This window comes from Sorex araneus, chromosome 8 (genome assembly GCF_027595985.1).
Source record: "Sorex araneus isolate mSorAra2 chromosome 8, mSorAra2.pri, whole genome shotgun sequence".
Lineage (NCBI taxonomy): Eukaryota > Metazoa > Chordata > Mammalia > Eulipotyphla > Soricidae > Sorex > Sorex araneus.
In genome coordinates this window covers 48,881,840-48,908,481 of record NC_073309.1, presented here as the reverse complement: position 1 = coordinate 48,908,481, position 26,642 = coordinate 48,881,840, and the positions used below count along the sequence as shown (strand labels likewise).

At 55.2% G+C, this 26,642-nt stretch overlaps 1 protein-coding gene across 1 annotated transcript; it reads right to left on the bottom strand.

Annotated features, from left to right (window-relative positions):
• Window positions 1-87: 87 nt before the first annotated feature.
• Window positions 88-23,630, bottom strand: RELB (RELB proto-oncogene, NF-kB subunit). Its single transcript, XM_055146452.1, has 13 exons — window positions 23,593-23,630; window positions 22,506-22,750; window positions 21,423-21,464; window positions 16,712-16,720; window positions 15,102-15,466; window positions 12,592-12,749; window positions 9,255-9,346; window positions 9,012-9,143; window positions 5,296-5,400; window positions 3,759-3,974; window positions 2,918-2,986; window positions 2,711-2,788; window positions 88-872 (listed from the first exon to the last, which is right to left on the bottom strand). Exons 1-13 carry the CDS (start codon window positions 23,628-23,630, stop codon window positions 487-489), a joined length of 1,935 nt encoding a protein of 644 aa, XP_055002427.1. The 3' UTR covers window positions 88-486.
• Window positions 23,631-26,642: the final 3,012 nt, after the last annotated feature.

Below are 26,642 nucleotides of genomic sequence, written 5' to 3'. Positions count from 1 at the left end.
CGTAGAAGAGGCGGGGCCAAGCGACGCGCTGGAACTGAACGCACCTGAGCCGCGACAGAAGTGACAACCCCCCATGAGGCTCAAAAACTCATCTTTATTGGGAAGACTCTGAACAAACACCCCCCACACACATCTTCAGGCCTGGGGTAGGAGGGCTGGGGATCTGCGTCCTCCTCCCCTTTATATGCTCCAGACAGTGTGCCCTGGAGAAGGGGGGCCCCCTCTTGGGGCTGAGGCAGTTTCAAGGAGCGAGTGCATGAGAGACAAGCTCTGTCCTCTCCAGACTCAGCTTTCTCATCTGTAAAATGGGTCCAGGGGGAAATCGGCGTGCCGATGCAGCTCCTCCGCCGTGTCCACAATGTCCGGTTGCTTGAAGAAGGAGGACTGAACAACTGGGATGGGGTTGCTGGGCATCCTAGCCGGGTGCCCCCAGCCCTGCTACCTCCCTCCCAGACCTCCAGCGTCTCTCCTCCGGTGGCATAGGGGCTACGTGGCTTCAGGCCCTGGGGACAAGAGGCCACCTCCAAAGCCCGTCTCGCGGTATTGATTGGGGAACATGTTACTGCCCACAAGGCTGGCGGTGCCTCCATCCCCAGGGCCAGGGACTTGGTATGAGTCCAGCGTTAGTGGTTCAGGGCCGGGGGGCTCCCCAATGGGAGCCCCAGCACCCCCATTGCCCACAACAGCGCTGGCTAGTGGGGGAGCCGGGGACAGCATGTCCAGCATATTGAAGAGTGTGGGGGCTGAGGGGTCGTAGGTAAAGCCGTCTTCCAGGAGATCTGGCCCACCGGGCGGCTCCAGGCCAGGAAGGGTGACTGTGCCCGGGAAGAAGTCCGTGTCCGGCAGTAAGGCTGCAGGCGGAAGGAACGGTCCTGGCAGGGAAGAGAGAAGGATCTATGATGGCCTCCCTGCCAACTTCTTGCCAGCTCATAAACTGAACGTCCTGCCTGTGCTAAATAAATTTTCAGCAGCACCTTTGAGCCCTTGAATCCCCAGGAGGTCTTTTCAGTGGAGACGGTCATCATTGTCATTCTTTTCTTTTTTTTTTTTCTTTGGGCTCTACCCAGCAATGCTCAGAGGTTACTCCTGACTCTGCATTCAGGAATCACCCCTGGCAGTGCTCAGGGGACCATTGGGGTGCCGGGATCAAACCTGGGTCGGACATCTGCAAGGCAAGTGCCCTCCCCACAGTACCTCTCCAGCCCCTCATCATTCTCATTTAATAAGCAAACTGGAGAGTTAGTACATGTACATGTGTTAAGGCTCTTGCCTTGTATAGAGCTGACCCTGGTTCAATGTCCAGCATCATATACGGTCCCCAAGCCCCACCAGGAGCAATCCCTTAGCACAGAGTCAGGAATAAGCCCTAAGCACTGCTGGGTGTGGCAAAAAAAAAAAAAAAAAAAAGGAAAAAAGTTAAAAAGAAATGGAGTGGAAAGACAGTATAGCAGTTGGGGCGGCACAGCAGGTAGGGTGCTTGCCTTGCACACAGCCAACCTGAGTTAAGTCCTCAGCATCCTGAGCCCACCAGGAACTAGGAGTAAGCCTTATGCACTGCTGGGTGTGGTCCAACAAACTTAACCCCCTCAAAAAAATTTTTTTAGTGAAAGAACATTTTTTCAGGGGCACTCTCAGAGTTGCTTGGGGTAACAGGTGGCATCAGAAATCTAAACCTGGACCTACTGCATATGAAGGCCTTCGAGTGCTCCCTGGGTCCTGGAAAGAAATCTTAAAGGTCAAATGAAGCAGGCAAGTTGTGAGATTTTTCAGAGGTGCCCCTAAGACTCAAGTGCAGCACCTTGGCCAAGGTCACACCACTATTTACTAGCCCAACCTGGACCAGTCTCCTGTCTGGGGCTGCGGATAGTACAGGAAATATGGCACTTGCATTGCATTTGGTGACCCTGGTCTGATCCCTGATACATATATGGTCCCCGAGGTATCACTAAAGGGTGCTCCTAAGCAAATCTGGATTTGGTCCTCCCTGCCCCCAAAATCTCCCGTCCGTGTCTCCAAGCATAGTTTTGTTTTAAATTTTTTTGGGGGACAACACCCAGCTGTGCTCAATGGTTACTCCTGGCTCTTTGCTCAGGGATAACTTCTGGAAGGACTCTCAGAGGCGCTTGGGGTAACTAACAGGTGGCATCAGGAATCAAATGACCTACTGCATATGAAGTCCAATGAGTGCTCCCTGGCTCGTGTTAAAGAAATCTTAAAGGCCAGTGAGGCGGGAAAGTAGGGAGATTTTTCAGAGGAGCCTCTAAGTTAATCAAGCTGAGTGATCAGATGAAGGGGTTCCTCTAAGGGGCTGGAGCAATAGCACAGCCAGTAGGGCTTTTGCCTTGCACGCAGCAACCCAGGTTTGATTCCCAGCATCCCATACGGTCCCCCGAGCACCATCAGGAGTAATTCCTGAGTGCATGAGCCAGGAGTAACCCCTGTGCATCACCAGGTGTGACCCAGAAAGGGGAAAAAAGCGGTTCCTCTGAAAAATCTCCCCACAAATGTGGTGTTGGGGATCAAAGCTGGGTCAGTCATGTGCAAGGCAAATACCCTCCCGGCTGTACTATCGATCTGGCTCACCAAGCACAGTTTTTCATATTACTAACTGGCAACTCTTGTCCTGGGAGAGTTTCTAAGGTTCTCCAAAGGAGCAGGGATGCAGTTTGGGGGATGGGGGCGGGAGGGACTTACAGGCAGGAGAACCCACCTGAACTGTGGCTGGGCAGGAAGTGGTCCAGAAAGGCTGGCTTTTTCCTCCGCCGTTTGCTCTCGATGCCATGGGGGTCTGAGGGAAGGGAGAGATGAGGATCCCTGAGTCCAGCCAGCCCCACCCCACCTCCCCAGCCTAAAATGAGGCAGGCTAGGGGTGTCAAGCGGTCCTCCCCCAGGTGTGGACGGGGCCCTGGGGGCATACCAGAGCTATTCAGCTCCCCCATCAAGTCGGGCATCCCCCGCTTCCTCTTCCTGTCCACGCCATAGCTGTCTGCTCAAGAGAGAGAGAAGCACAAGTTATCTTTCTGCAGTGATTTGCGACTTACTGTCCAGACCACTTAAAGGGGCAGGAGAGCATGTGATAGGGCGAGCTCAGGCTTTGCATGTCGGAGGCCCCTGTGTTCCACACTCAGAACCCCTGGTCTCCTTGGCTGAGCACTGAGCCCGCATCCAGGAGCAGCCCCCGAGTACCACAGAAGGTGCCTCAAAACCCAGACTGAAACCAAACCCCGAGTACAAACCATTCAGAAAGTTCTTGAGAAGCTCAAATTTCTGGCCTAGCAATGCAAACATGTCGAAATGTCAGAGGGAAAAACCCAAACTTGCTTTTCGTTTCACCAGCCTCAGGGCTTTTGCACTTGCTGTTCCAGTTGCTTAAAAGCCTCCCAGCCTCTGTGCAGCCATAGCCTCCTGGCTGGGAGTGACCTCCATCACCACTGGGTTCCCAGTATCACCCAGAACGGGGCCAAGGCGCAAGCAGGGATGCAGAAAGATGGAATCACAAAGTCCCCACCCAAGCCCTGCTATGAACATTATCAGTATTTCTATTCTTCCCAGGAGATGGGCTCAGAGAGGCCAAGATCACACAGGCTGCAGCGACACAACCAGGTTCAAGCTCGGGTCTACGCAGCTCTGTACCTGTCTTCTGAGTGTTGCATGCTTCCCCTGTCCCCCCGGGTCTCGGGAAGCCGAGCACAGAGGCCTCCGAGTACATGTGCATGCCTGAGGTATGGGAAGGGTGGGCGTGCACACCATGACGTTACCATGGTCTCGGGGCAGGTAGGTGAAGGGCAGTGGCTCGCTGCAGACGCCATCCGTGAGCCGCTGCAGGAACACGTTCACCGTCACGGGCTCTGCGATTTCCAGGTCCTCGTAAGGTGGTGTCTTTAACACGATGGCAATCTGGCGGTGCACGTCGGCTTGCGAGAAGTCGGCCCGGCCTTCCCAGGACGCCCTGCTGAACACCACCGAAATATCCTCTGGCAGGAGAGAGAGGTGCTTCAGCTGAGCAGGACACTGGCCCAAGGCCCCCCCCAAATCACTAGGAATACAACCTGTAGCTGCAGTTACTGTCTTTTTGGGCATCGGTATGGGATACATCTGAATTTTTAAAATTTGGGTTTTTTTTTTTGTTGTTGTTGTTTTTTTAGTTTTGGGGCCAGCTGGATAATTTGAGGTTCTCGCAGCAGAGCCAGGCATGCAGTAAGTGTAGGAAGTTAGTAACTCTTCATTAGTCTTGTTGGTGATGTTGTGGAGGGTGGTCATGCCATAGCAAGTGTAGGGGTACAGAAGGAAGGAGGGTACCTACAGGCAAGAAGGCTCCTTCCTACCTAAGGTGGCTATATTTTTGGTGGTGGGGGGAGCGGTGGCCGGATCATACCCAGTCATGCTCATGTGCCAGAGAGGGAAACTGGGGTCTGCCCCATGCAAGGCAAGTGATCCCCTACACTATTTCTCTTGCCAAACCCCATCAAGTGTTTTTTTAACCCTTTGTGGGGGACCAGAGCAATAGTACAATGGGGAGGGCACTAACCTTGCAGACAATCAACCCGGGTTCAATCTCAGGCATCCTAGATGGGATCCCATATCCCCTGAGCACCACCAAGAGTAATTCCTGAGCACAGATCCAGGAGTAAACCCCTGAATATCACTGGTGTGGTCTCAAAACCAAACAATAAATAAACCCTCACGGGAAAAGGGGACTCTATTTATTTGTGTTTTGTTTTGGGCCACACCTGGCAGTGCCCGGGGCTAACTAACTCGTGGTGGTATCTGGGAAACCATACACAGTGCCAGGGATTGAACCCCAGTCAACTGTATGCAAGGCAAAGCAAGCGCCTTACCCGCTGTACTGTCTCCATACAAAGCTTTTTTTGGTGGGTGGAAGTTTGGGGACACACCTGTTTGGGCTTACTCTTGGCTCTGCATTCAAGGATCACTCCTGGAGGGCTGGGGACGGAGAGAGTGGGGTGGGGAGAGAGAAGCCGCTCATAGTTTGCTAGTGATCAAGCCCAGGTCAGCCTTGTGCAAGGCAAATGCCCGGACAACTGTACTAACTCTCCAGCCCCATAAAGAGTCATTTTACGTCACACACCTTTCGTCTGTCTGAGTCTTCCTGACAGTCAGCCAGGGGGTGGTGGGGAGCCTGGCACATAGCCTGCGCTAAGTCAGACCTCTCCCTGTGCACAGGAAGGAGTGAGGGCGCGAGTCCACCTGGCTCCAAAGCCCATTTCACCAGCTCCTCCTTGTGCCACCCCTGCCCCGTCCCAGTGCCAATCTCGCAGTGACGACAGCTCTCACCTTTCTGCACCTTGTCACACAGCAGGTAGAGCTCCTCACCCCCCGTACAGGGCCCACTCTCTTTGTTGATTCGGCAGATCCGCAGCTCTGAGGTGTTCGTGGACTCTGGAAAGGAGCCCGAGAAAGAGGCGCCTCGTGAGAAAACACCCAAAAATGGGTCATCCATCCCTGAGTAGGGAAGCTCAGAGGCCCACCCAGGGCCACAGAGACATGGCAAATGCAGAAAACAACACCCCGTCATCCTGGAAGCCATGCGCTAGAAAGAGGAAGGAGCCTCAAATATCCATCACGATCATCTGTCCCCATGCCGAGGACATGTCATCAGCATGGGGACAGAATGAATCTCCAGTCAAAAGGGAGACTCCCCCCACTCCACTCATCAGATCTCAGGGACACCAGGCAGGGACCAGAGATGACTGTGGTTGGTTGGTTTGAAACCGCACCAGATGTCCTGAGGGACTTATCCTCATTCCGGGTGGTATGCCCCCGGGTAGGGAGGTGGGGTAGGGTGGAGGGGGGGGTCCACCAAAAGCAAGGCAAGTGCCTTCATCTCTACACTCTCTTTCAGGCCACAAAGAGATTTTTCTTTTTTCTTTCTTTCTGGGTCACACCCGACGATGTACAGGGGTTAGTCCTGGCTCTGCACTCAGGACTCCTGGCGGTGTCGGGGGGCCATATGGGATGCTGGGGATCGAACCCGGGTGGGCTGCACACAAGATAAACGCCCTACCTGCTGTACTATAGCTCTAGCCCCAAAGAGATCATTCTTACAGGAGAGTTAATAGCATTCATCTGTCGCGAACTGTTGCTTTGCCCTTCTGGAGGGCCTGGCTCTTTCTCTTTTAATAGTCTCAAGTTGTTTTTCTTTCACGAAGGCAAAGACTACCTGCCACGCAGCCTGCACCAACTCAGAACCCTCCCCAGCTTTGCTCACGTGCCAGTGAGGGAGTCCTTGCCATTTCTGTCCGAGCCAATCCCCAGTTAGGCAGTAATCATGTGCTCCCTCTCCAGCCAATCAGAGCCTTGTCTCCCTGCAATTGGCCAAAACTCAGGCCAATGAGAGATAAGGCTGAGACTCCTGGGCAAGAAAGACTGGAGTGGCGGAGTGATGGTACAGTGCAGAGGCTTTGTACTCAGCTCACCCAGGTTCTAGCCCCAGATCCCAAATGGTCCCCTAGAGCCCTGCCAGAAATGATCCCTGAGCGCAGAGCCAAGAATAAATCCTGAGAAATGCTGGGTGCAACACACACAGAGAAAGGAAAAGAGGGTGTCAGAGCGATTATACAGCAGGTAGGACTTTTGCCATGCACACAACTTACTGGGGTTCGATCCCTTGCTCCCCATATGGTCCCCCTGAGCCCGCCAGGAGTAATCCCTGAGCACTGCTGGGTTTATATTGAGGAGTAGGTGGGGGGAGGCAGAAAGATAGTCCAGTAGGTAAGACTCTGGCCTTGCGTGTGGCTCACCTAGTTTGATTCTCCATGCCCCTACCGTTCCCAGAGCACTCCCAGGAATAATCCCTGAGCACGGAGTCACTGATTTATCCCCGAGTATGGCCAGATGTGACCCCAAAAGCAAAGAGAAAACTGAGCAAGGGGTGTAGTTAGTACTAGTTAGTTAGTCACTGTCACTGTCATCCCGTTGCTCATCGATTTGCTCGAGCAGGCACCAGTAACGTCTCTCATTGTGAGACTTATTGTTACTGTTTTTGGCATATCCAATATGCCACGGGTAGCTTGCCAAGCTCTGCCATGCGGGCACGATACTCTCAGCAGCTTGCCGGACCCTCTGAGAGGGGCGGACCAATCGAACACGGGTTGGCCGCGTGAAAGGGGAACACCCAACCGCTGTGTTACCACTCCAGCCCAGTTAGTTAGTACTAGTACTAATACTAGTTAGTGCTAGAGCTGGCCCTGCATTCCATCTTCGACACCCCAGGACCCAACTACATTGGGCAAAAGAAGCTCTGGGGATGGGAAAGATCCAAGCTGGTAGGATATAAACCAAGAGCAGCACAGTCTTTTTGTGGCCCCCCCTCTGTGTTGACACTGGGGTGCTGTACCAAGCGTAGCTCATCTAAGGAGTCTGCACAGCTCAGGGCCAGAGCCAGGGGCAACTAGCCTCAGTGCTGTTAGCCCTGGATTGTTTTAGTAAATTTGGTTGTGATTATTTTTTGGTGTTTCTTTTTCTGGGGGGACGGGGGTCATACACAATTGTTCTTATTACTTATTCCTAGCTCTGTGCTTAGGGATCACTCCTGGCCGGGCTCAGGGGACCATATGGGTTTCCAGGGACCAAATTTAGGTTGATCACATGAGAAGCAAGTGCCCTACGCTCCCTTCGTACTATTGCTCTGTCCCCCCCACCCACCCATTTTCAATTTTTTTTTGTTTTGGGCCACACCTGGTGATGCTCAGGGCTTACTGGTGGTGGTACTCTGGGTACCATATGGAATGCCAAGGATCAAGCCCAGTTCAGCCATGTGCAAGGCAAATACCCTACCCCCGAGTACTATCGCTCTGGTCCCAAATATTTTTATTTAGTTTCTTGCATCCACAGTAGCCCTGAGTGAAGCTGGGAAGCCAGCTTGGAGGGAGGACACACAGACTGCGTGCGCCCGTTTCACAGCCAGAGTGCATGGTCCCCCCAAGCAGCACTGTGTATGGCCCCGAGACCCCCAGCACCTCCAGCCCTGTTTTTTTTTTTTCCCTGTTTTTTGTTTTTGAGTGACACCCAGAATCCCCAATGCTCAGGGGTTACTCCTGGCTCTCCACTCAGGAATTACTCCTGGGGGTACTCAAGGGACCCTATGGGATACCGAGGATCAAACTTGGGTCAGCTGTGGACAAGGCAAGTACCCTCCTGACTGTACTATCACTCCGGCTCAACCTTTTTCTGACTGTGGACCCTCCGACCTTGTTTCCATCTTGTGACCCCCTGTCCTGCCAGCTGGTGCCCTAACTTTGTGTCACGACCCCCCTTTCACACAGTTTTTATCTGGGGCACCCTTGGAATTCGAGCTGCCTAGAATGGTCGTACTAGCTGTGCATTCTAATGATAGAGCAGCAGGGTGGGCACTTGCCTTGTGCACGGCATCCCATAAGGTCCCCTGAGCCCAACAGGAGTAACTCTCGAGTGCAGAGCCAGGAGAAACCCCTAAGCACTGCTGGTGTAGTCCAAAAAACAAACCAAAACAAATTTTAAAAATAGCTATGCATGGGGCTGGAGCAATAGCACAGCGGGTAGGGCGTTTGCCTTGTATGCGGCCGACCCGGGTTCTAATCCCAGCATCCCATATGGTCCCCTGAGCACCGCCAGGGGTAATTCCTGAGTGAAAAGCCAGGAGTGACCCCTGTGCATCGCCGGGTGTGACCCAAAAACAACAAAAAAAAAATAGCTATGCATTCTACAACACGCTATATCCACCCACAGGCTACATGATGAGTGCTGATCCCGAAATTAGGCAGGTACAACCTGCCCAACCATAGAGGATGATACTGCTGAGCAGACCTTAAACTCAGACATGATGCCTGGAGCTATGGCAGCCATCTCCTGACCATGAGGAAAGGTGAATCCAGAGGCCTGAGAGGATCAAGCCACTGACAACACCAGAAGAGAAGGAAGAGATGTTAATAACTAGTAACAGAGTCCTTTGCTTGGGCCCCAGGCCGTGAGACATTCAAACCAAGGAGCAGCCATGGGGAATGAGCACTCACTCTTGTCGTAGACGGGCTCTGACAGCACCGGGTCCAAGCGCCGTAGCTGTCCCTGCGGGTCCCTGTATGAGGCCAGGAAGCAGATTCTCACGACGTTCATGTCCACTTCCTGATGGTTCTTCAGGGACCCGGCTGGAGGCAAGACAGGGAGGCTGAAGGGGGAAGAGCGTTCCCCCTGGGGGGTCAGGGGGGCGCAGAAAGAGAGAATATGTGGGGACGGGGAGCAGGAAGGTGGGGACTCACCGTTGTAGGGGTCGATCCCCAGCTGAATCTTCCGCTCAATGGCGGCCTCAATCTCCTTCTTCCTTACGCACTGGATGCCTAGGTTGTTGAAGCTGCAGGGGGGCATGCAGGGAGGGACCCGTGAGGGTTGGGGGTGTGCTGGTTTGTTTTGTTTGGTTTGGGGGTCACTCAACAGTGCTCAGGAGTTACTCCTGGCTCTGTGCTCAGGAATCACTCCCGGTGGTGGTCGGGGGCTATGTGGGGTGCCAGGGATTGAACCCAGGTCGGCCGTGTGCAAGGCCAGCGCCCTCCCTGAAGTGCTATCGCTCCAGCCCCCGGAGATGCTTGAGGCACCCCGGGCCCAGTGGTCCACCATAGAAAGCCCTAGGGTGGAGGATTCTGGGTGGAATCTGGGAACATGCTTTTGTTTTTCTTGACCACGTGAAGTTACCAGTCGATCTTGTTCTTCTTTTTGAGTGTTGAGGATCTATTTCTTTGGTCTGGGGGCCTCACCCAGTGGTGCTCAGGTCTTACTCCTGGCTCTATGTTCAGGGATCACCCCTGGTGGTGCTCAAGGGACCATATGGGGTGGCGGGAATCCAATCCGGGTCACAGCGTGCAAGGCAAACCACCCTACCCACTGTCCTATCGCTCCAGCCATGTATGTCAGTTTTATCTTAGTAACACCAGGAAGGGGTGCTGGTAGAGGACCAGATAGGGGCAGGCATGTCTGTTTTGGGTCCCAAGCATCCCGAGCACTGCTCAGGAGACCCAGGGGGGCTCCTGTGATTCTCAACCACCAGAGCCAGTGTCTCCATGCAAGGGTCTGAGGATGTGCCTGAAGATGGGGTACTGCTCAGGCCTGCCCTGTGACACTGGGGGCTCCCCAAACCATCACAAAGGTGCTCCAGGGCCCCCAGGGCTGCACCTGAGATGTTCGGGGAACCATATGGTGCTGCTGAACCAAACCGGGATGGGGCCAGGGCAAAGATATAGTGGAAAGGGTGTTAGCCTTGCACGCACTGACCCAGGTTTAATTCCAGCATCTTATATGTTCCCCCAAGGACAGTGATCCCGGAGTGCGGAGTCAGGAGTAACCCCTGAGCATCGCCGAGTGTGGCCCCAAAACAAACCAAAAAAAAAAACCCAAGACATAAGCCTTGCCTGTGGCTGACTGGCTGACCCTGGTTTTGTTTTTCTTTCTTTCTTTTTTTTTTTCAACAAAAACTTACTGTTATTATTTGGAGTTTCCCCCCCAAGTCAGACCTGTTCAAATGGAACCGTTTCACATTGCTGACAATTATAAATGTTAAGTCAGGGAAATGTTAAGCCGCGTCCGCGCGGTTTTGGATTTCTGTATAAAGTCCAGGGAAAATTCTGCCAGAAATTACATAGCCCAGCTCACAGTCCCAGTGCATTGCTGTAAGAAGTCTCTGAATTCAAAGTATTTAGGCGAGAGGGTCCGATTCGCGCTCAGCAGCTCCAGATTTATCTGGGCCGAGGGCGTGCCGGTTACGCCCCCTTCCCATGAGTTCCTGGGAGCCCCCAAAGTAAAATCCGAATACCTGTGGGTTTGGAGTCACAGAAGATGGCGCCTGCCACATGGGTGCCGCCAGCCCGCCGATTTCCGTGCAGGAAGACAGGGTGGGGAGGAAAAAAAAATCCACCCCCGGCAGCACAGAGTTGTAGCCCAGTTTGGTGTCCCAGTGCATCGCTATCGGATGTTGCGCTGGATGCCCGAATGTGTTACATCTTTGGAATCAAAGTCTTTAGGCGAGAGGGTCCTGGTTTTGTTTTTCTGGCTTTTGTTTTGTTTTGTTTGGGGGCCACATAGGCTGATGCTCAGGGGTTACTCCTGGCTCTACACTCAGGAATCACTCGTGGTGGTGGTGCTGGAGGACCATACGGGATGCCGGGATCGAACTCAGTGCAAGGCAAATGCCCTACCCAGTAGGATCTGGCCTCTGGGGGGTTGTTTTTCTTGTTTGTTTTGTTTGTGGGCCACACCCAGCTGTGCTCAGGTATCATTCTTGAGAGGCTCAAGGGACCATCGAGGGTGCCATGTATTGGACCCAGGTCAACAGTTTGCAAGACACACATCCTACCTGCTATACCCCACGTGGGGGGTAGTTTTTTGGGTCACACTTGGCAATCCTCAGGGGCTACACCCAGCTCAGTGCTCAAGGGTCCCTCAAAGCAGTGCTTGGAGGCCCAGGTGGTGCCAAGGATCAAACTGGAGCCTCCCACTTGCAAAGCCACTGCTCAGTTTACTGAACTCTGCCTCCTTGGCACCTGTCTTCACACTGCGCTCTCTCTGGCCCCTAGAAGGGACCCTCCATTTTGCTGTAAGTTTCTGAATTTGTATTTCACTGTAGATTTTCTTTTGTTGTGGTTTTGGTTTGGGGGCCACACCAGGCAGTGCTTGGGCTATTCCTGGTTCTGCACTCAGGGATCATGTCTGATGGGGCTTGGGGGGACCAGTAAAGCTTATTAAACTATTAGAATTTATCTGGGGCCAAGGATGCAGCTCAATGGCCGAGCACTTGCCGTGCACCTGTGAAGTTCCAGGTTCCACTCCAGCACACCCTACACACACACACACACTACATATATGCACATGTTTAGGGCTAGACTGATAAGACAGCAGGTGGGGCATTTGACTTGCACGTGGGTGACCTGGGCTCAATCCCCGGCACCACACAGGGACCCCTGAGCCTGCCAGGAATGATCCCTGAGTATCACCAGGTGTGGTCTCCCAAGCTAAAGAAATACATAAACACATATGTATGTCTGTTTCTGTAGGCAAATATATGTAAATTATCAAGTAAGAAATGGACCACAGCAGGCCAGAATGTGGCTCAGCAACACGGCACATACCTCCTATGCATGAGGCCCCAGGTCGAAGCCCAGCACCAAAAAAATCAAAGATGGGCTCAAGCAGTAGTACAGCAGGGAGGGTGTTTGCCTTGCATGCAGTCAACCCGGGTTCGATCCCCGGCATCCTATATAATCCCCCCACAATGCCAAGAGTAATTTCTGAAAGCAGAGCCAGGAGTAAGTCCTGTGCCTTGCAGAGTGTGGCCCCCAAAATATCAAAGCCTGGCCGTGGAGTGTGGAAGGGAGTTAAGCAGGCACTCTGGGGGGGTACAGGGGGGTGGGGGGTTGGGGGGTCCACTCCTCTCCCCAAGGGCAGGCGGGTCAGTGAACACAGCAGACCTGCAGGCCACCACAGACCCCACCTCCCTCCCTCAGGCTTCAGTTTCCCCAGGAGAAAAGGCAGAGGGGAGGGGCCGGTTTCCCAGGGTGCTCCTGCGCATGTCTGTGCCCAGGTGCAGGGTGGGGGCGGGGGCTTGGGTACCTGTGCCGGGGGCTGATGTGAGGCCGGAGCCGCACCCTGCACACGCCGTCCGTGCAGTCCTTCCCCACAAGGCTGTGCGGGTGCACGCGGTAGGGCCAGTCCTTCCACACCAGGCAGGCGGTCACCTCCACCTCCCGCAGACCCACACAGTCCCGGAGCTGCAGGGAGACGGGTGCTCGCTGGGGTCCCGTGGCGTCCCCGGGCCACCCCTCCCCCAGCGCCTGGGCCTCCCCGGAAGTCCTCCCCCCGCCCCCCCTGGGATGACACAGGCAGGAAGGGAATGACCCCGACCCCCCCCATCCCTTTCAGATCTCTTCAGCTTGGTGCGAGGGGGTCACCTGGCAGCTGCCCCTCCTGGGCTTGGCATTACTGCCTGGCCTTTTAGTTTAATTTGGGGGCCACACCAAGGGTGTTCAGGGGCTACTCCTGGCTCTGTGCCCAGAGGTCACTCTCAGTGGTGACCCCACATGGCACACAGGGGACCATGTGGTGCCGGGGATCAAACCCAGAGCTCCAACATGCAAAGTCCATGCTCAGTACTCCGCACTATCTCCCCCAGTAGTACTGCAGGTCCAGGCACTTGCTTTGTACATGGCTGACCTGGGTTTGATCCCGGCACCCCATAGGGCCCCCTGAGCTGCGCCAGGAGTGACTTCTAAGTGCAGAGCCAGGAATAAGACCTAAGCATGGGCAAGTATGGCCCCCAAACCAAGTATAGACAAAAATAAGAGGAAGGTCTTTCTGTAGTCTCCTCCCTGCCCAGGCGGTGTTTTTGTTTGTTTGTTTGTTTGTTTTTAATACAGGCCATTTGCCACAGTGCTTGGAGGCTCATGCGGAGCCCAGATCAGACTGGGGCCTCAGGGCGGGAGAGTCCACTAGTCCAGGCCTTGCATCCTGCTGATTCCAGTTTGATCCCTCACTCCTCGAGTATGGTCCTGCTGAGAACCACCAGGGGGCACTCCTGAACACTGAGCAGGAGTATACCCTGAGCACTGATAGGTATGGCCCTCCCCAGAAAATAAGTTTTAAAAAAGATTTCAAAACAGTCTGGTAATAGCTAGACAGTGTCTGTCTGAAAAGCACCCACACTGCAGACACGGGGGCTGGAGAGACAGTACATCGGGGGAAGGTGTTTGCCTTGCACACGGCTGACCTGGTTCAATCCCTAGCTCCACACAGGAGCTCCCTTCCAGGAATAATCCCTAAACACAGGGCCAGAAATAAGCCCTGTGTACCGCCAGGGATGACCAAAATAAATAAGTAAATAATAAAATAAAAGACAGGGGCTGAATGGGACTGGAGCGATAGCACAGCGGGTAGGGCATTTGCCTTGCACACGGTTGACCCGGGTTCGATCCCCAGCATCCCATATGGCCCCCTGAGCACTGCCAGGAGTAATTCCTGAATGCAGAGCCAGGAGTAACACCTGTGCATCGCCGGGTGTGACCCAAAAAGAAAAAAATTAAAAAGACGGGCTAAAAAAAAAAAAAGATAGGGGCTGAAGAGAAAGTACAGCAGGTAGGTCACTAGCCTTGCATGCAGCTGACCCAGGTTCTATCCCATATATGCCTCCTGAGTGCCACCAGGAGTGATTCCTGAATGCAGAGCCAGGAGTAACTCCTGAGCACCTACGAGTGTGGCCCCCAAAACAGGACATAAATAAAATAGAATGAACAAGGGCCAAACAATCTGCAACAGTGGCCACAGGCTTTGTTTACAGGAGACCTGAGTTCCAGTGTGACACTGCACTGATGCCTCCACCACAACCATCACCACAAACAGGTCCTTCTCCACACCAGACACACACACACACACACACACACACACACACACACGCCAAAAAAAAAGTGTCTGAGTTGGGCACACACACACACACACACACACGCCAAAAAAAGTAAAAAGTGTCTTAGTTGGGGAGTACTGCCCTCTAGAGGGCATTCGGAGTACTGGTACACACACACACACACACACACACACATACACGCAAAAAAAAAAAGTATCTGAGTTGGGCACACACACACACACACACACACACACACACACACACACGCCAAGAAAGAAAAGTGTCTGCGTTGGGGAGTACTGCCCTCTAGAGGGCATTCGGAGTACTGGCGGCTGCTTGCAGCGGACCGGCCCAGGAGGCTAGGAACGCTACGTGATGTACCGAAGCACCGAGAGCCCCATACCAGTCCCGAACGCTTTGGGTCTCGACCTCTCTTTTCATCTATTTAGTTTTTATTTTTTGGCCACACGCACCGGTGCTCAGAGATCCCTCCTGGCTGTGCCCGGGGACCCTCGGCGGTGCCCAGGGCTGGAACTCGGGTCGTCCGCGTGCAAGGGAAAGCGTCTCCCCCGCTGCACTGTCTCTCCCCCCGCGGCCGGGGGCGCTTACCCGCCAGGGTCCAAACCCGCACAAGGATCCAAACCCGCGGAGGAAGAGACGCCCCCGCGGAGTGCGCGACCCCCCCCCGGCCCCCCGCCCGCCCCGCCGGCGCCCCCGCGGGCCCCACCTCGATGGCGGGCAGCGTCTTGCTGGCCTCGGTGCTGCCCTCGCCCAGGATGCTGCCGGCCGACCGGCCCTCGCACTCGTAGCGGAAGCGCATGCCGCGCTGCTTGGGCTGCTCGGTGATGACCAGGTGCGGCCGCGGGCCCGGGCCCGGGCTCGGGGGCACCAGGCGGCCCAGCGCGCAGCCCCAGGGCGGCGGCGTGGCGGGGGGCGCGGGCGCCGCGGGGCTCAGCGTGACAGTGCTCAGGGAGGCCGCCCCGCCGCCGCCGCCGCCGCGGGCCACCAGGCGCGGCCGCCCCTCGCCGCCCGGGCCCAGCAGCGTCCCGTCCACGCCGAAGCCCTCCTCCTTGATGAACTCGTCGATGATCTCTGTGGGAAGAGCAGAAAACGGGGTGACTGCCCACTCCGCTGCCCCAGGCGGGGTGTCACCCCCACCGCCCCCCAGCCTGTGCTGTGAGTGATCCCCCACCCTTCATCTCAAGACTTTGGAGAGGAGGGGGCTTTCCAGGGATGCTCAGGGTGTGGGGGGAACACCTGGAGTTCTCAGCCACCCAGACTCTATCACCGCCAGGGCCAGGTGATGTCAGTCCCGGAGCATTCCCGGCACTGCTGAGGGGGCCTCCAGGGCTGCACCCCAACATGGTCAGGCGTCCATGCAGTGCCGGGAATCCAGCATGCACCCTAACCACTGCGCTCTCTCCCCACCCTTCAAGACATTGTGGTTTTGTTTTCACATGATTTGGGGGCCACCAAATTAAGCTCTGTGCTCAGGATTCACTCCTGGTGGGTTTGGGGGAACCATATGGGGTGCCAGGGATCAAACCCGAGTTGGCCTGTGCAAGGCAAGAAACTTCCCAAGCTGTATTAGCACTCCGGCCCCTTTAAGACATTTCTTTTTTGTTGTTCTTTTTGGGTCACACCCGGCGATGCGTTACTCCTGGCTCTGGACTCAGGAATTATTCCTGGCGGTGCTCAGGGGACCATATGGGATGCTGGGAATTGAACCCGGGTCAGCTGCGTGCAAGGCAAACGCCCTACCCGCTGTGCTATCACTCCAGCCTCCGCCTTTAAGACATTTCTTGAAGGATCTCATCTTTCTGCAACACCCCCATCCATCCTCTCCCTCACCTGCTGGTCCAAGGCTGTACAGCCTCTCACGTGGACAAAGGTAAGGACCAAGTGACAGGTTCCCGTTCCACAAGGGGGCCTTTTGGGTTTGTTTGGGGGCCACACCCAGCAATGCTCAGGGCTCGGGGACCCTACCAGGTGCAGGGGATGGAACCCGGGTCAGCTGCAGGCAAGGCAAGTGCTCCTTTTCCTACCGTCTCCTCCGCAACTAGAGGCTCCGCCAGAGCGGGTAGGGCCAAGACTGTGCCTGATGCCAGCTGGTGCCCCCTGCCCAGGACAGCCCAGCTGAAGGTCAGGGTACGATACACTGCAGGATGGAGCCAACATCGGGGTCACTCCGAAGGCAGCTAAGACGGAGGCCGAGTCTTGTCCAAGTTCTGTCAAGCTCCACTAAGCACCTTGGGTACCTGTCCCCCCACCTGCCAGCACCCACCCCCCACAAGGGAAGCACCTCACCAGTCCCCTCCGCCTGGTGATGATACTCACCCAAATCGTCTGTGGAAGGAAGAGAGAAAGAGAAGGTGAGGTCCAGAAGGCGGTGCCCACTTTGCAGCTTTTAAGACAGACACTCCAGCCCTCCCCCCCTGCACTCTTTTCTCTCCCAGAGGGAACCCCAGATTCTGACTTCCCTGGAGTCCCAAACTTCTGTTGCTGGTTCCTAGGCAACTGCCCCTTCGCCTCTCTCTGTTGGGGTCCCAGAGCACCCTCCACCCCTCTTCCCCAAACACTCAGGGCAGGGACGACAGGAAAGCCTGGACTTCTTGCCCAGGGGGAAAGGGACGTCCAAGATTCTATACAAAAAGTGGAGGCCCAGGGCCTTAGTGAGCCCCAGAAGTGGTACGGGCAGGGCGGCAAGGCTGTAAAAGGCCAGACGTTCTGTGGCCCCTGGCACCTTCCCACTCAGTATCCCGTGCCGCCACCCCCAATCTGCACCCTGGGGCATTGGGGATACGGCAAAAGTCCCTGCCCCCTCCGCAGGCCGGCTCACCTGCGGAGAGGCTTGGACCAAAGTGAAACCAACCTCCCAACACGCCACAAACAGAGCAGGGGTGGCACCCTGCTGGGGAGGGTAGGCCAGGAGCCCCGCCCAGGCCACCTGCCTGGCCGCCTGATGCCCTGCCCAGAGGAGAGGAGCCGTTGCTGGGACCTTCGGTCTCTGCCAGGTGCCCAAGAGCCACACCGAACCCTTATCTGTTCCATCTGTGGACTCAGCAGGATGGGAAGGAGAGGGAGGAGGGGCCCCTTGTTGGGGAGCCCAGAGCTCCAGGATGCAGGGGGCGACCCGAGGGGCTGCCGGCAGCCGGGCCCTGAGCATTGGGCTCCTCAGTTCGAATCCTGGTTCTGCTGCCTGTCAGTTTGCTTGCCTGGAGTCCACTCCATAACCTCACTGTACTGTGCCTCAGTTTCTTCATCTGTAAAATGGACACACTAGAACACACACACACACACACACACACACACACACACACACACAGAGGCACCATGGAGTGGAAATGCATTGAGCGCCAACAAGGGAAGCTTTGAAAACGGCCGCTGGGAAGAGCCAGGAAGATGGAACGAGGTTCAGGCACAAGCCTGAACAAGCCATGTAGGCACAAGCCATGCGGGCAGGGCTTCTGTTGGACCCCCCGAGTCACAGGGTCTGCCAGCACCCCCAGTGTGGCCCTGGTGATCCCTGGCACTTGTAGGACCAAGCAACATCTGTTCCTGAGCCTGTTCAACCTTCCAGCCCAGTCGCTGATTAGAAGCCTCCTCCCTCCTCCGACCACCCCCGCAAAATAAACAGGAGGGCTGGAACACACAGGCTGCACGCAGGAGCCCAAGATTTGATCCCTGGCACTGCTTGGTACCTGGAGCACTACTGGAAGTGCTCCCGACTACTCTGAGTCCTCCAGCACCACTGGGCATGGTCCCAGGCCAAACCAGCCCTGTCACGATGCTAACCCTACAGACTGGGAAGCGCTACCCCTAGTAGGCCCGTTGGTCTATAAGAGGAGATGGGGTGGGGTGGATTTGCAAGACCAGCCTTTCGAGCCACAGAAGCCTGCTGTCATGTACCAGCTGGGTGGCCTTGGACAAGTCGCATAACCAGGGCTGGCCCTTCTCTGGGGACGGGGGTGGGGCTCAGTGAAACGCCACATACCTCACCTGTGTGAGGCCCTGGGTCTGATTCCTAGCCCCCAAACAAGCCAAGACAGAAAGAGGGTGCCGGGGAGACAGTACAGCGAGTCAGGCACTTTGCCTTGTGTGTGGCTGACCTGGGTTTGATCCCGGCACCCCACCTGGTTCCCCGAGCCCTGCTGGGAGTGACTCCTGAGCACGGAGCTAGAAGTCAGCCCTGAGCACTGTTAGATGTGGCCCCAGATCAAAATGAAACAACAAGAATTGAGATGCTGTATGAGGTGTTAGGATGGGAATTCAGGATCAGCCAGGGACATCCCATAGCACAGGATCTAACCATTCTAGAGCCTCTGTGTAAACTGTTACTGGTATTATTATTATTATTTATTATTATTGTTATTATTATTTTGGCTTGGGGGCCACACTCTGACAATGCTCAGGGCTTGCTCCCAGTAATGCTCAAGGGACCATAACGCATGGGGACTCATACCTGGGACTTCTGCATATAAAAAAATCTTTTTCCACCAGGAAACAATAGAATTATCTCTCTCACAGCTCAGCCAACACTAACCTCTTGCAGACTGGCCACACCAGGGCCAGGGCTGGCCCAACAGGAGCTGAGGTAAGAATTCAGCAGCATCTTTCCTGCCTCAGGGCCTCTGCACGGACTCTCTTGTCCTGTTCCCCTGGTCCTGGTTCAGGTCACACCTCCTCCTTGAAGTATTCTCTGCCCACTTAATCCAAGACCATTCCCCCAGGCCTCCCGACACACTGTTGGGGGCCTCTTTAAAATTCATCATTACTTTGTCTTCTCTACACTCCACCCCCTCCCCTTATTTGGCCACAGCTGGATTTACTCTGGGCTTCCTCCTGGCTCTGAGCTCAGGGATCAGATACGGATGCTGGCAGTGCTGATATGGGAAGCCAGGGGTTGAACCCGGGTCAGTCCTGTGCAAGGTAAGCACCCTCCCGAGTGTATTATCACTCCAGCCCTTCTTTGTCTTTTGATTTGGGGGGGCCTCAGGGAGCTGGCGTCATTCCCAGAGGTACCTGACCAACCCAGCATAGAGTTGAAGGCTTGGGCCTCGTGAGGTGGCACAGCTCAGACCCAGGCATGCTAGGGTCGACGGGGTCACACAGGGCCAGGGACTGAGTCCAGATGCTTGCACATGCCCCGGCACTGTTAGATCAGTTTCATGGCATTGACAAGGCCTTTTGCCACTGTGATTCCTATCCATCCGTTTCTAAGTGCGACCGGGCAGAGAACTTACCACCCCATCCCCACCCCGTGACCAAGCCCAACAGAGTGTGCGAGATTCCTCCTCTGTCCTTGCTTGGAAATTCTCCCACTCCCGCCCTGCTATCAGATATCACCGACCCCAAGCCCGCTGCATGGCCTTGATCCCGTTTAATTACTTCTGTGTCCACCTTCACAGAGGCTCAAGCAGGAACTGGGTGGAGGCAGGACTGTCCGGGGGTCCGCAGAGGCCCCCCACATGACCCAGCATAAAGCCAGAGATAGAACTGGAGCTCAAAAAAATATTTATTGAATGGCTGATGTCAGAATCACGCGCCATTGAAACCAAAGATCTAGGCCTCGGGCCAGGAAAGTATTAGCCTCGCTCTTACCCACCGCTTGTCCCCAAGGCCATCTCCCCCTTCTGCACTCTCCGACCTGAGAGCCTGCCCCTCTCCACAGCCAAGCCAGCTCTGCAGAGAGAGCTCCAGCCCCAGTTCATGGGGCCCATGAAATTTCATGCAACTAAGAATCAATCCCTGCCTTTTGAGGGGACGGGGATTGTAGAAAGGCCACTTCCAGTTCTGTGCTCCGTGGCTACTTCCTGTAACGCCTGGCTAGGAGCAAACCTAGCCTCCTCCAGGTGAAGCCTCCCTAGGTCGGTGAGTTCTATCCCTGACCTTGAGCCCAGCCAAAAAATTGTTTCTGTTTCTGGGTGAAATCTGGCAGTGTCTGGGGCTACTCCCAGTTCGGTGCTCAGGGGTACTCCAGGTGGGGCTTGGGGGCCTCTAGATAACACTAGGATTATACCTCAGCCTCCTGCACGCAAAGCACGCACTCCAGCCCACGAAGCTAGTTGCCCAGCCCCAATACAATCAAATAGGGATGGGGGGCAGTGCCAGAGATCGAACCCAGGGCCTCACACAGGCAAGGTATCTTCTCTGCCAGCGAACCACATTCACAGCCCCAACAATCTCTTTTAGCACTGAGGCACAGAAGAGTTTAAGAACCCCTGTATCAGTCTAATAATAAAATGAGATTGTCCATAACTATGATCGCGCTAGTATAGTAGTCAAAACTTATCACACCTGTCACACGCGGCTCAGTGAATTCTCCCACTGATATTATGTCCATTTTACAGAGGAGGAAAACCAAGGCCCATGAGAGGGAATGAGATGTTCACATAATGAGGGAGTGGTGGCACCAGAATGCAAACATCAGAATCTAAATTCTGGTGGATCTCTAAAGGATACTCTTTTTTTTTTTTTCTTTTTGGGTCATACCTGCAATGTACAGGGGTTACTCCTGGCTTTGCACTCAGGAATTACTCCTGGCGGTGCTCAGGGGACCATATGGGATGCTGGGAATCAAACCCGGGTCGGCTATGTGCAAGGCAAACACCCTACCTGCTGTGCTATCACTCCAGCCCATAAGGGCACTCTTATTTGAGTCTAAGAGGTGGTCAGCTCTACCTGTCCTAATCGGGGTCAGGGAAGGAACCCCCATATTGTTTTTCTTTTTGGATCACACCTGGCAATGCACAGGGGTTACTCCTGGCTCTGCACTCAGGAATTACCCCTGGCAGTGCACAGGGGACCATATGGGATGCTGGGAATCGAACCCGGGTTGGCCGTGTGTAAGGCAAACGCCCTACCCGCTGTGCTACTGCTCCAGTCCCATGGAACCCCCATTTTTAAGTGATCCAATCTCGATAGTAGAACAGGGCACAGTCCTACAGAGAAAAGCTGGGGGTGAACCTGGAATAAGTCCCAACTCCACTTCCCGGGGGTTCCCCCTGCCGTCCTCAATGGGCAGGTGGCAGGAGCTGTGGGGTCTCACCTGTCCTGGAAACACGCAGCGAGTGTGAGAAGTCCTGGGAGCCTGTGGAGAGAGGGGTCTCGGGAATCTCCCAAGCCACATCCCGGCCCACCCTGGCCCCTCACCCAGCAGAGTCTGGCCTCGCTTCCTCCCCAAGCTGGTTCCCTAGTTTCTGGCGCTCCCTGGGGCAGGTCCCTAGGGCGGTTCCCCGGGTTCTGGCGTCCACCCCGCACTTCCTCATGCCCAGGCCTTGCTCCTGGACTCCCTCCCGTGAGGGGCCAGGAAGGCTCAGTGATGAAAGTCCCCACCTCCTCCCTTCCTTCTCTGACGGCCAGACCCTGCACCTGCACTTCTGCAGTATCAAAGCCCATCCCCGTGTGCCTCAGGGAGTCAGACACTGCGCCCTCTCCCCAGACAAGGCTACCCCTTCTTCCTTCTGAGTCAAGCCCCACTCCTGGTCCCTCACCCATCTCTCCATCTGGCCCCGCCCCTACACAAAACCCCGCCCCTATCCTAGCGCCCCGCCCCTTGCATTCGTTGCTCTTCCCTGAGCCCGCCTCTCTTACCCGGTCATCCCTCTCTCGTGGCCCCGCCCCTCTCCCCAGCCCCTTCCTCGTCCAATCATCCCTCTCTACATCTGCCCGCCCTTCTCCTAGGCCCCGCCCCCTGTTCACTATAGGACAACTGTTTCCTTTTTGGATCTAGACCCCGCCCTCTATCCAGTCAAGGCCATGCCCGCCCCTTTCTTGCCACAGGTCCCTCCCCCAGCGCCTGGCCCCGCCTCACTGAGCATAGCCCCGCCCCAGGTCTGTTCCGGCCCCGCCTGCTCCGGTGGTGGCCCCACCCCTTATCTGCCTCAGGGAAGGCCCCGCCCCCTTCTCACTCTCCAGTCGGACGCCTCTCCGTTTCTAGGGCCGGCCCAGGTCACCATCCTTCCTTCCTTTCAATATCTCCTTCCTTCCTTTCAATACTGTGTCCCCCCGCAAGTCTCACACTCCCCGGGAAGGCCACAGAGTCCTGCCGGAGCCCCCTGATGACTCCGGGACCACCAGAGACCCTGCATGATCGGCTCCAGACTCCCCCCGAGCCCCGTCCCCGCCTTACCTAAGGTCCCCAGCTCTGGCGCAGCGGACGAGCTGCCGACGCGGCGACTAGGCATGGCCAGGCCAGCGGGGACGGACGGCCCGGTGGCCAGCCCAGACCAAAACACACGCGGGCTGGGCGGACGCCAGACGGCACAGCCGGGAGGACGGCCGCGGGACAAGCGGACGGCACAAGGGCTGGGGCCGCAGGCCGGGCTGGGCCGGGCGGGTGGGGGCGGGGCGGCGGAATTCCCCGGCGCCGCCGGCCTGCGCGCCCATTGGCCCGTGCCCCGCCGTGACGTCACGCGAGGGGAACGGGAAAACCCCCGCTCGTCACGTGGGCGCGGGGGCGGGGCCGGCCGGGAAGAGGAGGCCGGGTGCCCGGGAGGGGCGGGCCCGGGGCTGCTGCCCCCTGTGTCTCTTAGCCGGGCCGAGGCCGCCGAGGCCTGCTGGGGTCACTCACGGCCTTTTCCGCGGAACGAAACTGAGGCCCGCCACTCCTCGCCGCGGTGTGCCAGCGGGACTTGAACCCACGGGATACTCTGGAAGGGACGCTTCGGAATCGGGAGATGGACGGAGCTCAGGGGCTGCTCTTCAAATCTTGATGTTTAAGAAACTTCTGTTTCTTGGGCCAGGGAGCGGGCTCCAAGGGCTGGCGCTCAGACTTTGCAGGTGGGGGTCCCGGGGGTCGAGCCCCGCCACTGCATGGGCGCCTGAGCACCGTGGGGTGTGGCTCTCTGTCTCAGTTTCTTCAGCTCTAAATTGGGAGGGAAGAGACTGGTTTTCTACAGCCTGGATGTCAGCGCTAGGATATTTTTGTTGCGTGCGAGAGCTTAGAACGTGTGCAGTCAGTACTCACTGACAGGCCCTACATGATTCTTAGTGGTGGTAAGCACTTTCCACTGGGAGGTTCCTTAACTCTGCTGGGGGGCTTGCTGGCAGCCTCTGGGAGGATGGAGAATAGATACCTCACCCCTTGCACCAGCACCCCAGGCACGATGGAGGGAGGGCAGGGCTGAGGGGCAGTTTCATGAGCTAGATGGCATGGCATTGCTGACAGCCTCTCCCGTCCCTGTGAATGACCCGATCTTTGGTAGGTTCCTACTTGCGTTCTTCCAGAGTCTCCCACTTGCACCTGCTCGCCCATGTCCCTGTGTCAGGTGACTGCTTCTCCGATTTTTATTTTTGGGCCACACCCGGCAATGCTTAGGGGTTAGCCTGGTTCTCTGCTCAGTTATTACACCTTGCGGTGCTCAGGGAACCGTATGGGACATTAGAGAGATTGAACCTGGGTTGGCAACATGTAAGGCAAATGCTTTTCCCGATGTACTTCCGCTCTGGCCCCGTCACTGCAGATTCTTCACATACATTTAATCGCCATGGATACTAAGCATTTGATACAGATGCAAAGGCCCAGCATCCACTCGCCAGCTTCAGTACCTGCTCCTGAGAGGCAGAATGAGGTAGAACACGTCTTTATGCTGTGTCCCCAGCCCTGGGGGATGCAGCGTCAGCTCAAGATGAAGAACTGCTGTGACTCTGCCCACAGATTCAGCAGTGTCTCCGGTGACCAGGAACACAGGTGGGAGACAGCAGGTTCTGAGACCAGCCAGACATCTAGCTGGCCAGAAAAGCAGCCAGTGACAGGGACAGACACGTTGTGATGAACGTGGTCTTGTTCCAAGAAAGTGAAATTTTAAATTTTTTCACCTAACACGAAGCTTCCTTTGAAGATTTATTTCCCTTTGGAGGGGTTTTTTGGCCAGAGCCATGCTCAGAAGTTACTCCTGGCTCAGGGATGATTCTTGGTGGAATGGGGCGGGTGGGGGGGGGGGCCAGGGGACCATGTGGCGGTGGGACTGGAAGTGAGGTCAGCTGTACGCATGGCGTCTTTCACCTTGCACCATCTCTCCCCAGCCCTGGAGATTGTTTTTTCTTTTTTGGGTCACATCTGGCGATGCACAGAGGTTACTTCTGGCTTTGCACTCAGGAATTACTCCTGGCGGTGCTCGAGGGACCATCTGGGATGCTGGGAATTGAACCCGGGTTGGCCTTGTGCAAGGCAAACGCCCTACCCGCTATGCTATCACTCCAGCGCCCCCCCATGCCCTGGAGATGTTCTATAAGTCACTTAGAAAATAAAATGACACAGGGGCTGGAGCTATAGTACAGCAGGAGGGCACTTGCGTTGCATATGGACAACCTGGGTTCAATTCCCAGCATCCATCATGGTCTCCAGAGCACCACTGGAGTAATTCCTGAGCACAAAGACAGGAGAAATACCCAAGCACTGCTGGGTATGTCCCAAAAATCAAATAAATGTGTAAAAAAACACAAGCTTTTAACCATTCTGGAGAAGCCCATGTTATCTCTTAAACACGTATCTCTTTTTCCTCTCTCATATCTAAATTTCTCTAAAATCTAAATTGAAACACTTTGCTTTGGGGGCAGTGGGTAGGGCATTTGCCTTGCACACAGCGGACCCAGGTTCAATCCTCGGCACCCCATAGAATTCTCTGAACCTGCCATGAGTGATTGTTGAGTGCAGAACCCGGGTCAAGCAAGCCCTGACCACCACCAGGTGTGGCCCAAACCACCCTGCCCTGCCCCCCCCAAATAAAAACACCCACAAAACTTTAATTAGAAAAATGAAGAGAATTGTGACAAATGGTCAGTGATAGCCTGGATCTGACCGTCTGAATTCAAACCATCAACTAGCCGCTCAGCAGCTGTGCAGCCTCAGCCTGGCCCTCATCTCTGAGCCCCCTCCCTCCTCTGCACCGGTCTAATCACAGTTAAGAGGAGAAACAAACACCAACCCTAGGTGACACATGTATCTAGCGCAAAGCGCTTCACGTGAGGAACCACCTTGCTTGGGGGTTGCTCCATGCTCTCTCCTCCACTCTGGTGGTTCTATTTCACACAGGGTCACTGGGTGGGGCACTGCGTCACTAGCTGGGGGGACACAGGCCCAGAGCCCCTGCCACTGTGGAAAGAATCCAAGTGAAGGAAAGAGAAATATATAGAAGACAGTCTAGTCAGCCATGCAAGGCTTTGCATGCAGGAGACCAGGGTTCCATCCTTGGCAACACATGGTTCCTTGAGCACCTGGGTGTAGCCCAAATTACACACGGACACACCCTGGTGGTACAAAATAAAGTAGGACTTGGGTCCCACTTGAAAAGTATTATCTGAAGAGAAGAAAAGCACCTGCCAGGGCTGGAGTGATAGCACAGCAGGTAGGGCGTTTGCCTTACACGTGGCTGCCCCGGGTTCGATTCCCAGCATCCCATATGGTCCCCTGAGCACCGCCAGGAGTAATTCCTGAGTGCAGAGCCAGGACTAACCCCTGTGCATCGCCAGGTGTGACCAAAAAAGGAAAAGAAAAGAAGAGAAAAGAAAAGAAAAGAAAAGAAAAGAAAAAAGAAAAGAAAAAAAAAGCACCTGCCATAGAGCTGAGCAGGGGGTGGGGGATGGGAACCTAGGGAGACTGGTGCTGGGAAACGTACACTGATGGAGGGATGGGTGTTGGAATACTGTATGACTGAAATCCAACCATGAACTGTCACTATCACTGTCGTCTCATTGTTCATCAATTTGCTTGAGCAGGCACCAGTCAGGTCTCCATTTTTTTTTTTTTGCTTTTTTTGGGTCACACCCGGCGATGCACAGGGGTTACTCCTGGTTCTACACTCAGGAATTACTCCTGGCGGTGCTCAGGGGACCATATGGGATGCTGGGATTCAAACCCGGGTCGGCCTCGTGCAAGGCAAACGCCCTACCTGCTGTGCTATCGCTCCAGCCTCACCAGTCAGGTCTCCATTGTGAGACTTTGTTACTGTTGTTTTTTTTTTTTTTTTTTTGCATATTGAATACGCCACGGGTACCTTGCCAGGCTCTGCTGTGCGGGCAAGATACTCTTGGTAGCTTGCCGGGCTCTCTGAGAGGGGCGGAGAAATTGAACCCGGGTCAGCCGCGTGCAAGGCAAATGCCCTACTCGCTGTGCTATCGTTCCAGCCCCAATCATGAACAGTTTTGTAAAACAAAAAGATGTAAAGAACAAAAATAATAAAACAGATCAAAAAAAAAAAAAGAGCAGAAAACAAAAAACAAAAAATGTATTCTCTGACCCTGAAAGTTTATATTATTTTTAAAAGTT